The 19,157-nt window shown below is 40.4% G+C and overlaps 1 protein-coding gene across 1 annotated transcript in view; it reads left to right on the top strand.

The window, feature by feature from the left end:
- gbf1 (golgi brefeldin A resistant guanine nucleotide exchange factor 1) overlaps positions 1-19,157 on the top strand; it is a 106,881-nt gene that overhangs the window by 29,831 nt on the left and 57,893 nt on the right. Inside the window, 1 exon segment of the mRNA XM_087169682.1 lies at positions 16,926-17,057. Within this exon segment, the coding sequence (XP_087025808.1) occupies positions 16,926-17,057 (132 nt within the window).

Raw genomic sequence — 19,157 nt, 5'->3', positions numbered from 1 at the left:
CCCACCCCTTCAGCCGAGGGTAAACTGAAACAGCCAAGATTAGTATTAATCCCTCTTAATGCAGTGGCTCATAATTAGGTGATTTGAGACTAAGCCATCCCACCTAACTGCTCAGATTTATTAAACACACACACAGGATTTGCTGTCAGTGCTGGGAGGGTATAAAGTGAGCATCATGTCTGAATACAGTGGTATCTGTCTATTAATACAGATGAGCCTGATGAGCTGTGCTGTGAATGATGTGAGTGATTACACTCAGAGGTCGACTGATAGAGGGCTTTTAAAGGCCAGTAGAAAAACCATAGTGTGGAGCAGGAGAAAGCTGATAGCCTATTAACCTGCCGATACTGCCAATTGGACTGACATGTTCGACAGCACTCTCCACCACCCAATGAGAACGGTACTCATCCCCCCAGTAGAGTTTCATAGACAGCACGTGGTGCAACAGCACATGACACTTTATGTTAGGTTTTCCTTTAAGTTGTCTCCATCTGTAAGTGAAAGTAATACATACCCAAATAATCAAATAAATAAATCTGGAACTGAACATCAATGAAAAACAGTCAATCAGTGATGATCAGTGGCCTTTGACCCACAGTTGTGCTAGACTTCCACTTATGGACAAATTCTCCGGCAGTTATCTTCAGTCTGATGGATTAATAATCCCACACTATAACCAACAACCTTATCATGCTCATAGTTTACAAAGAAAGCTGTCTTATATAAAGTTAACTCGCATTGAAATATAGGTGATTTCAGGTACACCATAACATTAACTTGACTTTTAATTACCAATTAATCCACTGACTCCTGCTTTATTCCTTTCACAAACACCTCATATTCAACTCTGGTATGTGTTAATAACATAGATCTGTGTAAAATAAATCAGATATCAAATCCAACTACATATCCATCTAAACTTGAGAGCTTTCAAGAAGTTAAACAATGTTTTCATGGTCAGATCTTCACTCTCCTAAATCTTCAATATGAAACACCATTGACGACTTTTAATAGACTTGGATCATCTCTTACTTCATCCCGTACAGAGGCCTTTTTAACCTCAGGGCTTAGCTGTTGATTTACTGCTGTATAGAAATCCTTAACCAGCCTCGAGCAGTTAAAACACCACCAGTGACGATACAGCTGCCTGTGACGGTAATGGTCCTCAGACATAGTTCAGCAGTAGTTCAGGAAGGGTTCTCACTCTGGAGGAGTGCCACAGTTTTGGAATTCTAGATCTGATTTGCATCAACGTCCCAATGCTATGAGGATGCTGGTGGTTGTGTATTGTCATGTCATGACATTTGAGTTGAGCTCTAATGACATGATATGAAACCAGATATAGACTTGGATATTTTTAGACTGATTTTATGCTGTCAAATAAATCAGTGAATGCCCCTGGTTGCATTCTATCACCCATTACTTACAATTCATTGTTTTTGTGAGTGGGAAGCTGGTGAGGGATTACAGTATGCTTTTGACACAGGCTCCATCAATGTGTGGTGTTTTTACCAAAGTCAATCCTAAACATCTTGATTTTTCTGGAATTGAATCTAATTCCTTTTGAATCCCTTATAGAATTACATTAGGTTTAGCTTTTAACATTTGAAAGTAGATGAACCTTTTGATAACTACTCAAGAGTCACTTTAGATCTGTAATCACATTTTGTTGGCTGAAAGGAAGAAACCTAAGTTTCTAGTGTTAATTTATGAAAATGAGATGACCAAGTTGAACAATGAAGAACTATTAAAGTAGAGAAAGGTGATGAAATGCTGTTTAAAAAAAAAAAAACAAAAAAAACTTTGAGTCATTAACTTTACATGATGCAATTAGCTAGATAGTTTCATTAGAGAATCACTTACCACTCTGGAACAGCTAGTCTACTTTGGTGAGTATGACAGTGGTCTACAGAGAGAGCTAGACAACATCCAAGTTTCATTTAGAGTTTTTGTCAGCTTACATTCAGAATTGATGACCATTGATGAACATTACCTAAACTTTCTTACAGTGGTCTAAACTGAATTGGCAGTTTGCAGTTTGATATTCATTTTTTCACACTACTACCCTGAGATGCTACCAACCAACCCATTCTTCCGGGCTTCTAGTTTGGCCATTCCTCTGTAATTTGACTCATAACAAGCTGCTGTTGCTAACAGTTTGTTTGTAAACTCCAGACCCTGTAGTTCCAGGACAATGGCTGTTTCTCAGATACTGGTACCACCAACACATCATTGCATGTTCAAAGTCACTGAGATCACTCGTCTTGCCCACTCTAGTCTTTAGTCAAAGTGTAACTGAATATCACTAATCACACATCTCTCACATTCGCTGAAAAACAGCTTTAACAATCAAGTGTAACACACAGCAAAATCTCAAAATTCTAACATGAACATTAAATATTTTAAAGATGGTGAATATTGGTTAAAATATCAAGACATAACATCCCAAATAAATGTTGTGCTGACGTTATTATAGATGTCAAAAGCGGCTCTTGGACTACATCTAAAAGAATCCAGTTACTTTTTGGTATTGGAGTTTTCTTGTGAGGAGACCTTCAATTCAACTGCAATTTTTTTTAAAACACCATCGTTTTGCTCATAGACAGAGTGCAGTTGCAGTGTGAGCCTATGTGGCAGTGGTGTATTGTGTCTTGTGTGAGCGCAGCAGAGTTGGTCTGTATAGCTTGTGGTTTCTGGAATCTTTCTACCCCATGGGAATGCCATTAGTAGAGAGCTGAAGGAGTGCAGCAGGTGAAACAAATAAGGATAACTCCCCACTACACACACACATGCACACACACAGCTTGTCTCAGTCTTTTTTCTCTCTTCCCACATCTCATATATTCTTGCCTTCTTGGTATCCTTGCTGTGGAAATTATTTCCCTTGTTTGTGCAAAAACAGCCTTTTGGCAAAAAGCAAACTGAACACACCATCCCTGCTGCATGACCATCTGTGTCTTGGCCTTAAGTATAGCTTGACCAGCACTGGATTATAATACACTGGTATCATTATTTGGAAATTGAAAAAATCTGAAAACAATATATCGGCCGACAGTAAATGTTTTTTTTACATAAACCCTAACATTTTTTGATTTTTGTAACTAAGATACAAATTTAGCAGGACATTTGACACACAGTGCTCTCTGGTGGACAAATGCGTCAAGCTAAAGGAGTTAGTGTTAAATCTGAAAAGGCAAAATCTTAGCTCTAAACTTTGAAGACAAAATAGCAAATGCAAAAGCAGATGTTTTCAAATGCACAGACTGTAACTGGACTGATGCAGATATATTTACCATGCAGGCAGAATGGGGATAAAGCTAAACTGTAACTGCTCATTAGCTGTCTTTCACTGACAAGCCATGGCATTAGCTAGCGTCATCATGGCTAACTGATTTAGTAACAGATAAACTGCAAGCATGTGTTTTATAGCAGCTATCAACGCCACACAGAAAAGAGAAAATGATAGGGCCGTTGTTCATTCACTCTCTAGAACTGTCTTATTGACATATAGATATGAAATCAAGTTTGGGCTATAATGGCTATATTACTGCTGTCGAGTTTATTGAGATTATATAAAGGGAAACATGAGGGACTATGGTTTATTACCAGCTGTGACAGTAGGGCTGTTATTTTGACCTTGTGAGTCATCATGAAACAATGTTGTCATGGAGGCACCTAATGTAGCTGGACCCACAACAGAGGCAATTTTCTAATTCAAATCGATCTTCATTTGAATAATCTGATGTTGATTCATAAAATCCTGATATCGATCTTTTAATGAGTCTTTTTTGGGTGTGTGTAGTAGCTGTAACCTTGTTAGTCTGGCATGACCTGCCTTCTGACGTAGTGGGATATTGTCACGCGCGAGACAAAAACATGGCAGACACAGCTCCACTGAAGCCACCAGCGGGTCTAAAGGCCGATGTGTGGTTGTATTTTGGATTTAAAAAGAGCTGGACAGAAGCAAAGCCACATGTAAGATGTGCAAAAAGAAGCCAATAGAAGAAACTCTGTGTACCTGTTGGTTGGACTGTAGCCGGTGCACCGGGGTACGTTAGCACATTAACACATTAACAACATGCTTTTCATGATACAGAAAAAGTCAAACATGCTTTTAATCATCACGCCCGGAAGACTTACTCTCTCCTCACCTGCTTAAACTCCCACTCTGTCACAACTGCAGTTTATCCAGAATCAGCTGCCAGATCATGTGTAGGACTTCCTGTCGTTTCACCCCAGTGTTGGCATCACGGCTCTGGTTGCCTGTGAAGTTTAGAATACATTTTAAAGTCTTATTAATCACCTACAAAACCATCCATGGTCTGGCCCCAGAGAACATGAACCCCTGATCTTAGAGATGACCTTAGGCTGATCAGCTGATCAAAAACACGTGAACAAACTGAAAACCAAGGCTGAGTGTGTGTTTTCAGTTCCCGCCCCCTCTGCGTGACTCTTTAAAAGTCACCTTTACAAGATGGCGTACACCTAACAATGTTTCTTCACTGTCATTGCACCATTTATATATTTGTTCATTATATTTCTATTTTATGGTGCTTTCATTAGTTTTATTCATTTTATTTAATTTCATCATTATTACAAATCTAAATAGAGCTTGATTTGGCGTCATTTCTTTATTTTCATTTGAACTTTTTTTATATGTTTTGCCTTCTTATCCGTCATAAATGGTATGCCATTTAGTTAATATAAGATCAGTATATAATCACTTTATATGAGATGATCTTTTTATATATGCGTCATATATGTTATTTCCTTTATTTAAACCTTACCTGATCTGTTTTTAGCTGCATTTTATTTATTTACATTAGAACTGCACTTAGATGTCCATTGTTTCTGTGGGCTCAGTGCTGTTTGATATGTTCTCATGTTCCTTCTATGGAGGCTCTTATGGTCCCTGATTTTAATTCTTATTCTCTTTTCACTTGGAAAACACTTGAAATATAAATGAATTTATGATTATTGTTATAAAAAAATATTATCAGCTCCAATGAAGGACAAATAGTACATAAATTCATCTGAGGAATATTATTTTACAAAGATTTCCTGATGAATTACTACTTTGAAGTATATATATCCTATACACCACATTCATACAGAACTGTTCATGTGCTCTCCCACAGGTTTAAATTGAGCATGATAAACATCCATTATTTATAAATACACTGAGCCTAAAGTATGTCCATCCATCACAGAGGGGACAGCAGGCTGTGAAACACATTAAGTGGACATTGGGGCCCAGCCTCTGTGCAAAGTATGCAGCATAGAAAATACATTTTATGTACAGGATAACAGGTGCAAAGCAGCGCAGTGGCTGCAATGCTCCAGCTCAGGCAAGGTTTGGTAATGAAGTCACGGTGTTTGAATGCACCTGCTTTAGTTTTACTGGCTCTGCTGTTTTGAGGTGAAACACAGTTCTGCTGAAAGGAGTGTCTTTGAACCTGATAAAGTATTTTGCTCAAAACACCTTTTTGTTGGCGATTTTTGGAAGTGCAACTTCTAAATGTTGTTTAGAGGTTTTCTTTGCTGATAGGAATAGGGTTTTTAGAGTTTTAGACAATATATTTTCTTGTAAAATGCAACTTTATGGTACTAACTCAGTGGAGTAGAGCACAGACATCCAGTTTAATAATATGTTTCAGTAGGGAAAGGCTGGAAACCAATATCAGCCCACTAATAGTGTTTTTCCATCACGTGGTAGGAACTGGACACGACCTGACTCGACTCGACTCGACTCTCTTTTCGTACCAGACACTTCTTTTTGCAGATAGTTCCCCCTTAATGAAGCATTTATATACTATACTATTATTTCGGCGATGACACATAGTACTGGGTTAAAAAAAATCCATTCTGTGATTAAAATCGAATTTCTTTAGAATAATCTGATATCTATGACAAAGTCAGTCTCACACTTGGACAGCTTGTGCTGCTGGAAATGAAAGCTAGCTTAGCTATGTTTTCATAGCCTAGCCTGTTAGCTTAGCTTGACCTCTGCCTGCACTGCAGCTTCTCTTATGAATGGATATTACCAATGCAGCTTCATTTGCTCGACACAAGTCAGTAAATGTAAACGTGGAACAGTGGTTACATAACCTTTGAAACGAGCCGCAACTCAACCGTGCGCATGGTGTGGTGTGCTCCAAATGTGTGGGACAAATGTGGTCCCACTGAAGTCAGCGGCAAGTGTAAAGGCACTAGGTTAGAGGAACAATATACAGCAGTAATTCTCTGAGAATCTCATTCATATCCAAGAAAAATTGATGTAACTAAACTATAATCTCTAACTGGTATTTGAAATGAATTGGGCCCTTATGAATTGGAATCGGTATAGAACAATAACTAACAGAAATGTAACAGTGAGAAGTTTACAGTCGCTTGGCAGTTTAAAAATGGCTTGTCTCTCACAATGATCACACAGATGCCACAATTCTCTCTGACCAATCAGTTGTCTGCGGTGTTTTCATGTCACCTTTTGATATCGCCTCAGCTCGTTTGGAGCTTGGTGGAGTTGGTGCCATTAAAAAGTACCAGGTGCCACATACTCTTCACAACTTTTATTTGATGGAAAACCACAAAAGGCAACTACCAGCAGCACCAGTAGCTGGTTAGTTAGCATTGGCTGCCTGGTATTATGGCATCTGTCCACTGTTCAGCTGACTACCATGACTTCACCTCTATTGGTGATATCTCACCAATAACACACAAGCAAAGAGCACAGATCAGCGGGTGATGTAAATGATGTGTGATGGCAAGGTTCCCTATGACACACTCATGTCTTACATTTAGCACATATAAAGACTGTCATGACTCAAGACAATTACTGTCGTCAACTATCATTTAATGTCCATTACTTTAGACTATAACTATTTTTTTTTACATTTCAAATTTCATGCAAAAATGATCTATCCTCTAAAATGATAAAAATGAAAATTATTTACTGTTGCTCTTGCATAAAGTTGGTATGCACAAAAAAACAGATTAAAACCAGAATCATCAAAATACACAGCAGGTGTTGTGAGTTCCTAGTATGGGTCTGGATCCTCCAACCAATAGCATATCTTCATTAGGCCCATCCATCCTAGAAAATGTCTTTCAGCCTCCACACCAGTTTGTAATGCAAGCATTCAGTACCAACCTTGATGACATCAACAGGGTTATTTTCTCATACTTGACCAAAGCTTTTCCAGAGCCACACAATTCATTATACAGCTGTTTTCACAGGTTGAGGAGTTATCCCACAACTAGTAAACTGACCTAGGGCTGATTATCTTATATTGTGAATGATCTTACTTTGTCATGTGATCTACTTTTCAGATGAATCGTACAGATCACCTTATTAAAAGATGCTATATTAAGATATTTCATTTTAAAAGTTCAATAGCTGCTAACTGCAGTTGGAGACATCAGTCCTTGTTCTGCTCTGCAGCTTCGGTGAGTTTGGTGTAGTTCCACATGAACCAGTTCTCCACCAAATTGGTGGAGCCGATACCAGCTGACATTGGGCGAAGGCAGGGTACACCCTGGACAGGTCGCCAGTGTATCACAGGGCTGACATATGGAGACAAACAAGCATTCACACTCTCATTCACACCTGTGGGCCTGAGGAACCGGTGAGAACCCACGCAGGCACAGGGAGAACATGCAACGTTCGAACCCAGAACCTGATGCGATGTGACAGTGCTAACCACCAGTGTGCCACAGTTTGAGCTTTTACAGGCTAACTGTAGGGTTATTAATCAATATAATAATGTAATATTTGTACTTTGGCCATTAGTCTCACTAGCTTGTCCATCTAAAATCTTTACTTTGTGGGCTTTATTTATTATAACCTGGATGGTGTTTACAATTTAATTTGCATTTTATTTTCACTGAGCTAAAATTAGTACAAGCTGTTACATTTGATACTTTTCACAAGAACAAATATAACAACATCTTTTGATTGACTCACTGATTGTTTTGGCTTCATGAGTATTCAGTGCTTGGAGGCCATTGGTCTTCTGCTTGTTGATCTGTCTTCCACCTTGAACAATCCAGTAGGAGTGTTCGTGTAAATACAAATGCAAACTATATTCCATGTGGCCCTTTAGGAAATGTTCTCTTCCAGTAACCATTACAGCCGTCCTCCCAAGCATTTGGTAAAGTTTTAATTTCTCTGGGGCTTTCAAATTGCCTGTTTAGTTTGCGCAGAGGCATTGTTCCAAGCATCTATAAAATACCACTGTGGCCCAATGAAATGACCATATGGAGCTCCATAGCATTGTTCAATCCTAATTGCCCCCTTCTACAAGTGTCAATTTCATTCAGGAGAATACAGGGACCAAGGGCAGAAAAGAAGAATGAATGAAACGAGGGTGGGGGTCGACAGCTAAGGAGGCTGACATTCATCAGACTTCTCCCAACAGATGGATATGAATACTGTCGTGCAGGACTTTGTTCAGCAGATGAACAGTAGAATTCTCCCTGGATTTCATTTAGCCTTGCTGGTCTTGTTAAAGCGTTGCCTCTCTCCTCAGCACGAGGAGCCTTGGCATTGCAACCAAGGACCCTGACTCTTAATTTTAGCAGCTGAAGAAGTCCAAATCAATAACCATCAGTGTTTGGTTTTGGGCCACTGCATCACTCAAAGGGGGGCGGGAGACTCAACCTTTTCTCATATGCTGCTCCCCCTCTCCCTGCCTCTTGCACCATTATAGACAGTGTCATTTTGTTTTGTCCATTTTCACTGAAAGCTTGTGTCAGTATTACTGTCAGGTGTCTGGGTGGAGATTTATGTGTAGGCGTCATGCACACAGATATACTGTATACTAGAACTGAACTCATATATGAACAGACTAGCACATAGTATATTAGCTGATGTGACTTAGCTTATCAGAAAACATACAACAAACTGCTCACATTACCCAGAGGCCCCTGCTTCACTACTTATCCAGATACATTTCAAAGGCTGTGGTGACCTTTAGCGGCTAACATAAATAGAGCTACATCAAAATCACAAAATACAGTAATTTTCCACAAATCATTCATGCTTTCTTTAAATCTCTTTTTTATTAGCAGCAGCACCAGTGAGAAGTAAGAAGTCCACAGAATCTCTAAAACATTATCTTATGATGTAATTATATTTATGTGTGTGTGTGTGTGTGTGTGTGTGTATACCATGCAGCACTTTACTTAACCTGATGTTTAGGAAACACTGATTTATTTTCTCTAACAATAACTGATTATGAGTATTATGAGCTGAAACTGCAGCGGGATGATATGTCAAGAATAACGATGAACGGGTAGATTCAGAAGATTATATAAGGTGTTTTGTACTGTAATATTTAACAACACACTTAAACAATACAATTGATGCTAAAATCAAATCACATATGTGCTATCACACAGTATCCTGTGGTTGGTCTGCTCTGCTTTCACGGCACAAACAAATCACACCAGAGTCTGGCTGGAAAAGCACTGATACCACCTCTTTTAAAACATCTGTCAAATCAGTATAGAAATGAACTTATCAGATTCAGAGATTGTCAGTCATGGTATCTTTCAACAGGCATAAGACTGGTACTCTGGTAGTCTGATGATAATTTGACAGATTTCCAGCAAAGGCAGAGGCCTGTATCACACATGTGACACATTAGATGGGCAGCTTGACTTCATCCTTTTGTAATTTTTATGAATCAACAACAAATGAGCTTCCACACTCAGTGGCTGCAGTGTTTGTATTTCTTTGTGAATAGTCGCCTCTTGCCCTCAGCACCACTATACCTTGATCATAATTTCTGTGGCAGCCCTCCATCACACAAACACACACTGACGCATACACTCCAACGGCTGCCTAGTTTGGAAAATTGGCTTTTTGTTTGTATAGCATCACACACAGAGAATCTCCCTCAGCTTGTTTAGTCTTATTGTACATCAGAATAGAAATGAACAGAGAGTTGATATGACTAGAAATCAAACTGTATTCTTGAATCTTGACCTCCAGTTAACTGTCATTTAAATATTAATCTGTGGGTCACAGTTAACTTTCAGTATTTTTAAAGTAATCATATTAGTCACTATCACTTCTTGTATAATAATCATAAAGAAAAAATATCTGATTAATGGGCTGCAACAGCAGCAGAAGATAGTGTATAAATGCTAATTAAATTTCATTTTCAAATGATGCGCTGGCAGCAAGTCCGCATAGCTCATAGTTTTTTAGCACTATATTTGTATATATTAGTATATTTTTTGTCGATTGATGTTTTTTTATTCTATGTCGTCGCTTCGTCTGACGATTGAGAAATTTATGTACACAAAGGAAGAACTCCTGGCTTTAAAGTTTTCGAGATATGGAGTTCAACATCCAGTACCGGCCGAGCTGAAGAAGCCATACCGTGGATCCAGAGCCGGGGCTAAGCTAAAGGCTAGGAGATGGAGATATAAACCTTTTCTACCATCTATCCTCATGGGAAATGTCAACTCCCTGGCTAACAAGTGTGATGAACTGGAGGCACTTGTGGAGAACCAGTGAGCATATCGTGAGTGTAGTCTCGTGTTTCACGGAGACCTGGTTAAATGACAACACTCCCGACCGATGTGTGGATTTACCCGGCTTCACTGCAGTACGAGCGGACAGAGACGCTAGAGCAAGTGGGAAGAATAAAGGTGGAGGACTAGTTCTACTTGTGAACAATAGATGGTGCAACCCCGGTCACATCACAGTGAAGGAGAAAATCTGCTGTCGGGATATTGAACTGTTGGTAGTTGGTCTTAAACCGTACTATGTACTGAGGGAGTTTTCACACATCGTCGCCATTGTTGTTTACATTCAACCACGAGCAGAGCCTGCAGTCGCGTGTAACGTCATTCATGAGACTGTTGTGAGAGTACAAACCCAGCACCCTGATTCATTCATTGCAATATCGGGGAATTTAAACCATGTCACTCTCACCTCTCACCTGACTGGCTTCACTCAGTATGTTGACTGTCCTACAAGGGAAAATAAGACACTGGATCTGTTGTATGCAAATGTCAAGGAGGCCTACACTACTTCAGCTCTACCACCACTTGGCAGATCAGATCATAATTCTTCAGCCTTTTCTACAAGCCCTGTGTACTGAGGCAGGCTACAACCACCCACTCATTCAGGAACTGGACCTCGGAGGCAAGTGAGTCTCTAAAAGACTGTTTTGAGTGCACAGAATGGAATGTCCTGTTGGAGTCACAGGAAAATGATAAAAGCAAGGACCCTGACCTTGATAGAATGGTTGAATGTACCACGGACTACATTAACTTCTGTATGGACACTGTAATACCAGTAAGGACTGTAGACTGCTTTCCAAACAACAAACCCTGGATCCCCAGTAACATCAAGACCCTCCTCAACCAGAAAAGAGGGCTTTCAGGGATGGAGACAGGGAGAAGCTCAGGTGTTTGCAACAAGAGCTGAAGAGGAGATTAAAGCAGGCAAAGGAGGACTACAAAAAGAAAGTAGAGAGGAAGCTGCAGCACAACAACACACGGAGAGGTGTGGAAGGGGATGAAGACCATCACTGGCTATAAGGACAATAACAGCCAGGCAAGATCAGGTGATGTGGACAAGGCCAATGAGTTAAACCTGTTTTACACCCTGTTTGACACAGCCTCACCTGTTCTCTCTCCCACTGCTTCAGCTGCACATTCTCCTACGGCATCTCCTTCACAACCTGACACTGCAGCTGCAACTCCCTCCACACTGGGATCAAGTCTCCTGTCCTTTACAGTGGAGGAAGTGAGGGCGGAGCTCAAGAGGCCACGTCCTGCAAAGGCAACAGGCCCGGATGGTGTGTTTCCGAGGCTTTAAAAGGACTGTGCAGCCCAGCTGGCTGAGCCTCTCCAGAGGATCTTTAACTTAAGCATACAAACAGGGAGGGTCCCGGTCCTGTGGAAAACATCATGTCTTGTTCCGGTACCCTAAGTAGGACAACCGGCTGAGATAAATGACTACAGACCAGTGGCCCTCACATCACACATCATGAAGACCCTGCAGCCTGCAGCAGCTGCTTCTCATCCTTCTGAGGCTACAGGTTGAACATGCACTAGACCCCTACAGTTCGCCTACAAAGAAGATATTGGAGTGGATGAAGCCGTCCTTTACATGCTCCACCGGCCCCATTCTTACTTGGGTGAGCCAGGTAGTTACATGAGGATTATGTTCTTTGATTTTCAATTGCATTTAACACCATCCAACCCCCCATTCTTAAAGACAAGCTGGAATGGATGGGGGTTGATCCCTGCTTCACGTCCTGGATTGTGGATTACCTGACAAGATGACCACAGTATGTTAGGCTGGGTAACTGTGTCTCAGGGACAGTGATGAGCAGCACTGGGGCTCCACAGGGTACTGTTCTGGCTCCGTTCCTGTTCACCCTGTATATGGCAGACTTTAAATACAACTCTGAGTCCTGCCACATCCAGAAATACTGGGATGACACAGCTATTGTGGCGCGTATCAGGAATGGGCAGGAAGAGGAGTGCAGTGATCTGACGATGGCCTTCAGTGAATGGAGCGACAAGAACTGGCTCCTTCTGAACACCTCCAAGACCAAGGAGACTTTTGGAGGTCTAGGCCCACCCTTCAGCCAGTCAACATTCGAGGGAAGGACATTGAGATGGTGCACCCGTATAAATACCTAGGTGTGCACCTTGACAGTAAACTGGACTGGTTGCTGAACACGGATGCCATCTACCGGAAGGGGCAGAGCCGGCTCTTTTTCCTTTGATGCCTGCAGTGAAATGCTTAACGTTTGATCAGTGAGTGGTGACCAGTGTACTTTTTTATGCTGCGGCCTGCTGGGGCAGCATGTCCAAAATGAACACAAGGAGAATGGACAAACTGGTGAAAAAGGCTGGGTCTGTGCTGCAGGAGTCTGGACTCACTCAGGACTGTTGTGGAGAGACGCGTGCAATGTAAGATAGAGGCCATCTTGGATAATACCAATCATCCTCTCCACAACATTCTGGCAGGACAGAGAAGCAGCTACAGCTGCAGCAAACATCTCACTGCGCTGCAGAACAGAGAGGTTCAGGAGATCCTTTGTTCCCACTGCCATGAGGCTATACAACACGTCAGCCAAAGGAAGTGGACTCATTTAATTATTATTATTGTTTATTTATAATCAACTGTTATTATCATTATCAACAATGAGCTAATGGACACATGAATTTCCCCTAGGGGATAAATAAGGTATCTATCTATCTATCTATCTATCTTTACACATTGAAACAACAGTTTCTATTAACATTTTTACAAGATGAATTTATGATATAACTGAAGGTTGACAGAGATTGTTTCAGTGGAAGTCAACACTGAAAACACACAGACCATTCAAGGTTGCAGTTATCACTGACTCATGGTATCACCATCAACATGTCTTTTTTTAATTTTTTGATGTCGTTCAGTTCTTCCACTGTCAGGATGTCACCAGATGTCAGTGTGCGTAATGTCCGCAGTCCTCATCCACCTGGGGGCAAGCAGACACCATGAACTGGCATTTACGTATGTTAAGTTGTGAGTGATTTTTCCTTTACTTACCATGTGATCTTGGTCTGGTCTAATGCAGACACTGGGTCACAGAGAGCACACAAACCAGACAACTGCCTTAAAGTTACCCACATAATTATCATTAATTTTCTGAATCATCTTCCTCTCTTCCTTTCGTCATTTGAAACGATGCCAAGCTGCCACCTGAATCTTTTTAAACATTTGGGGAAAAAAATGAAAAAATAGATTTGTTAGTTTCAGAACGTCTTACACTCACAACTGCACATAAATCATTTTTTCTCAAGCCTAAATATCACCAGCATGATGAAGTGAAGTGCTACCACTGCAGGGCCTCAGTTTTGATTTACACTTTTATACATGTTTGAGCTTTGCAACATTCTTGTTGTATTTGGACAATATCCAGTGTGTAAGACTGCCTTGTATGTAAGGCAAGGCAGTTGCTCAGTTGTAATGCCGGTACTATAAGAATGTAATCCTCCTCTGCTTTGATGTATTTGCCATTAAAAGAAGTTGATAATTACTCTCTTTGTGCTCCTCTACACTGTGATCCTGTTTGAGCGTAGACATTTCATGATGCTCTGCACTGATGTGCATTTTCCCTCATGTTGTCTGGACAATAAAGTGTGTCTGTGTTGTTCCCTGTGTTCTAAGCCTTTTCTGCTCCATTGCCAATAGATGTGCATGTGTTAAAGACGGCTTCTCTTTTGCAGTTAGCCGACCTCGTCTTGAGGTGCTCTCCTGGGGCAAAGGTTCACCCCTGCCTTCCCTCTCTCTCTTTGGTGGGGTCATTTGGAGAGGTAATCCACACATGGCTGGATACTCTCACTACAGCTCAGACCAGAAAGATGAGGCTCTAGCATGGTAAAGGTAGATAGGATTAGGTTCATGGTGAATCGTAATGGGCTCATTTCACACACAGCTTTTTTTTTGTTTTTGATTTGAGTTGAACTTGTGCACACTCTGAAATCAGGACCTTTACCCAGCAAACCCAGCCCTTAGATGGCAACATGCACAGCTGAGTGAGCCACTATAATCCTGCCTTTTTCTTTTTCTTTTTTTTTCTTTTTATTTTGGCCAATGTCAGCTAGAGGTCAACCTGGTTATAGAATGATTACCTCACCGTGGCTGCTGCCGTCGTTATTTATTTCACTCTACTCCACAAGCCTTGAAGATTGAGTCGAAGTACAGAGCCTGTATTTAGACTTTATTTAAGAAGATTGGTTGTGGCCACCCAAAGACTGCTCCCGTCAGCCTTGCGTTCACTGATGGCCAGCCGGATCAATACAACACAATTGAGTTTTCCAATCTGTGGTCTTTGGGAATGCAGCTATAGCACTTACAGGGTGATAGCTTCTGATGAAGTCTTCATCAGGATCTATTGACAGATTCATTTGAGCACCGTCAGTCCACCCTTACTACATGTTTTTTCACACTGTAAAGTAATGGGACACTAAAACCCTATTTAAAAAGTTTTCTGGCAGCTGATGGACAGATGAACCAGCAGAGCTGTTTCACTCTATGAAGTTAACACGGATTCTTATTTTTATTTAATATTCAGTAAAGCAGCAAGCAAGAGATTTGCTTTTGAAAGCGAGGCCTAAAAGTGACCTGGCGGCTCATAAAGGCACTGTGTAAATTGCCAAATTATTTCATATTTGATTTCTAAATAAGCCGAAGGGATATTGGATATCACACACTAATTCACAGACACCACATGTACACCTCAGAAATTGGTTGGACACTCTCCTCAGTGCTTTTGATGTCCAAGTTGTTTATTCTAGTCATGAGTGGAGCTGCTCTAAAGAAACCCATAATCCTCATGGTATTGCTGTGGGCCAGCACTCCTCTGGCACAACATTTCCCAGTGGCATGCGTGACTCTACTCATTTTCCTCATTGTTGTTTTACCTGTTTTGTATTTATGTTTCCCCATCTTGACCCTTTTTCTGTAAATTCTCTGGAGAAACAGAGACTGTTGAAGTCGGGGTGGGATTCTGAGAGACAGGCAGAGCAAACTGATCACTGCAGCTGGCTTTAATAAACTTTACGATTTAATTGGTAGGGCTTATTGACACGTCCATGATTATGCTTTGCTTCTGATGGCTGATATTTTACTGTAGTCAATTACATAATGACTCATTATTTTAAGTGTTCATTAAGAAAAAGACTAAATTATTATTTAATTTGAGTTAAAAAAGGTCAGAATTTCACGACTCCTTTGCAGCACAAACACTGTCGCCTTTTACATTTTCTCTTCATACTACCATTTCTGCTGTGGAGACATATGAGTTGTTGATGACATAAGTCCTTTTTACTGTGAACAGTAAAAGTCTGTTCAAACCAGGAACCCATTAGACTCATTAGAGTCTTCATCCACACTAGCCGCTCTGTGTTTAGCATGTCTAATGTTTACCATGGTCACCATCTTAGTCTAGTGTGTTAGCATGGTAACATTTTCTCTCCCAACACTTAACATAAAATCTAGTTTGTTGACTGATGGAACTGTGATTAGTGTTGCAGGTTTGTTGCATTTCATGAATCGAAATAATATTTCATTCTGAACCAAAAATGTCAACTTGAGGTTGGTGCCTGAGGAAAGGTAAGGGGATCACCAGAGTCAGTGGCAGTTCTGGCAGCTCACAGTGGTAATAGGGGCATATTTACCACTCGATATCTGTAGTAATTCTTGGAACAATGGACATTTCACTTGAAACAGAAATAGACAAAAAAGCAAGCTTGATTTTGGCAGTGCAATGACCACTCTCATGGGGAGAGTTGATCAGCTCTAGCATGTAATCCCCCCTTAAAACACAAATTCTTCATTTTACATTATCTCATTTGATCATGTAGGTGTTATAAAGGTGGTGTTGGCAGGTGCATTTTAGCTTTGAACAGAGTCAGGCCTAGTTGGTTCCCCTGCTTCTGCTCTTTATGCTAAGCTGGGCTAGCCATGTCCTGACTCCAGCTTTGTACACAGTCATGACACTGGTATTTCTCCACTCATCTCTGAATTGAAAATGCTGCTTAAATACTGTAGTTATTATATTGAAGTAAGAAAATGAGTGAGTGTATTTCCCTCCTGCCCTCATGGTGTGGCTTTGCCATGTGATGTAGAGACAGGGGAGCAGTACAGATATTTGTTTTTTAAAAAAGGGGATTGCAATGTTTTTACTGTTTCCTTGACTATTGTTTTTGTGATCAGATCTCAAACAGTAAATTCTGAAATGTGTCAAATGGCATCATATCATGCACAGTCTATTAGATGTGCTGATGGTGACAGCCTGATGTTAAATATTTTAGTTAAAGATAAGTCCATCAATTTAAAGTGATAACAGATTTCTACCATTGCATTTTGTGTGTTTAAATGACTGTTTTGTGTGTGTCTTCAGAGCTGCCAGATATTGAACCTAACCTTTTCCTGAGGCCCTTCCTAGAAGTTGTCCGCTCTGAGGACACCACTGGACCAATCACAGGCCTCGCCCTTACCTCCGTCAACAAGTTCCTTTCCTATGGCCTCATTGGTAAGAAATTTCATTTCATTATATACATGTGTATATTTTTGTTAAAGTTTTACCAACACGTTTTCAAACATTGCACTTTTAATAGATAGCTTACCTTATGAATTTTTTCAGTATTAGCTTTGACTTAGCCATTATAATTTTTCTGTATATTCATGTTAGCAATGTATAAAGAACACCTAGCTAAAACTACTACAGTGTAATTGAAAGGTCCTACAATGAATCCTCCATTTTAGAGAGATGCTGATTCTTTATGATCACTGCAGTTTGTGATGCCGCTGAATAATATTGCGTCATATGGACAGGTGTTTCTGTTATTTTTATCAATGAGTGTAGGCTAAATAAGAGGAACACCTATATAATGGTTCAACAGCTGCACAAGCCACATCCTCCAAAATGAAGATATAGTTTTAAATTAGCACTGTAAACAATTTCAAAAAAACGAAATAACATAACCTTCATGAATGTAGACTGCTGTGTTAGACTGCAGTAGGTTTAGCGAGGTGTTCCTAATAAACTGCAGACTGAGTGTACAGTACGAGTAGAAAGCTTGAAACTCTTTCTGATTCATAAAGTGGTTACGAGGATTATTGGAACCTTGTTCTTATCCTTTTTTAGTTGTCAATCATCTGTCAAGGCACAGGAAGACCTAATAATTGTTAGTCCTTCATTCATAATGGTTGATGTTGAAATAGCTTTGGGTAATATTCATTTGGCATCCCCTAACTGAGTTAACATTACCACATTCTCTCTTAACTAGACTCTTCAGATGTCTTGTACTCAGATGTGTCTGTTCTCTTATCCTTCACCAGCCACTGCACTTACCACTTTTACATGTGCCAGACTTCCTCTCAGGCCGAAGTAACTCAGTAATTCAGACACCTCTGAACAGTCGCTGGTAACTCGGCAGCTGTTATTCTGTTTGTAGTATTTTGAATACATGTAAAATAACTTGTTCAGACTCTACTTATAAGTTTTTTGTTGAATCACGTTCTATTAACTTTTTAAACTCATCAAAGATGACACATGCATCAAAGATGAGTTTAATAAAGATGAGTTTAATAAGTGCTTGTACACAGACTTACAAATCCAATATACACCTTTTATTAACATGCATTTAGTATCGTGATACAGTGTCTTATGGGGGGGGGGGGTTATTCAGGAAAAACATGCTAATGCCCATTTGTCATCTCACAACAGTTTTCTGTTGGGAAGCTACAGTTTAGCCAATGCTGTTGCTCATCGTTGGGTCAGTCCAGGAATGCCAGGAATGGTCTATTCTCATCATTGATGTAGAGGAATTGTGCTGGCATACAATCAGGACTGCCTGCCCTCATTAGCCTCATCATGGAAATATGGGCCAGAGTCTGCCAGTTGTTTTGTTAAGTGTGAAATAAGCATTCATCACCAGATGTTAGTCTAAATAGCAGGGGTTGAGTCAATGTTACAGTGGTGTAAAAACAGCTGCAGCCATCGCTAAACTAAATTAGAGCTTCAGATTGTAGGAACATTGGACATTGTAACATTGTTAGAAAAGCTGCTGGGAATGTATATTGCATTTCTGGGTCCTTTAAATAATTAGTATTTTTCTTTTTACTATGTTAAAGTGAGCAACGATAGGTGATGGGACTTTAGGTTGTAACTACAATGTCACGCATGCATAAGTGAAACATTGTCTAGAAAAGATGACGGCTGAGGATTAGTGACTGTTCAAGTGAAGACCGGGAGCTGATGCTTTCCAGACGGATACTGAAGGGCCTCAGAGTACAAGTTAAGAAGACCGTCTGCTGAGGCTCACACATGTACACACAATCTGTTCAAAGATCACCTCACAGATCACCGCCTGAGTCCCAGAGCCTCTGTCTCTCAGTCGAGACCTGACACCAGCTCCCTTAATCCCCATCACTCCCATCCTGACGCCATTGCACCACCACCAGCATCTCATCAGCACTGTTCTAAGAGATGCACAATTGTGTCAGTGCAGCAAAGTTGCTCTCAGGGCAATAGCTCCCACTCTCCACTTGCATTAAATATGAGGAAATATGACAGTGGTTCAACAACTTTATTAACCCTGCTGCATCTCAGTTTGACTTTTGTTCCTCG

The sequence above is a fragment of the Seriola lalandi genome, unplaced genomic scaffold (assembly GCF_002814215.2).
Source record: "Seriola lalandi dorsalis isolate HSWRI2012SDOR001 ecotype SW California unplaced genomic scaffold, Sedor1 jcf7180002054907, whole genome shotgun sequence".
NCBI classification, from domain to species: Eukaryota; Metazoa; Chordata; class Actinopteri; order Carangiformes; family Carangidae; genus Seriola; species Seriola lalandi.
Note: the sequence above shows the minus strand (reverse complement) of the source record. Positions and strands in the feature narration are given on the sequence as shown.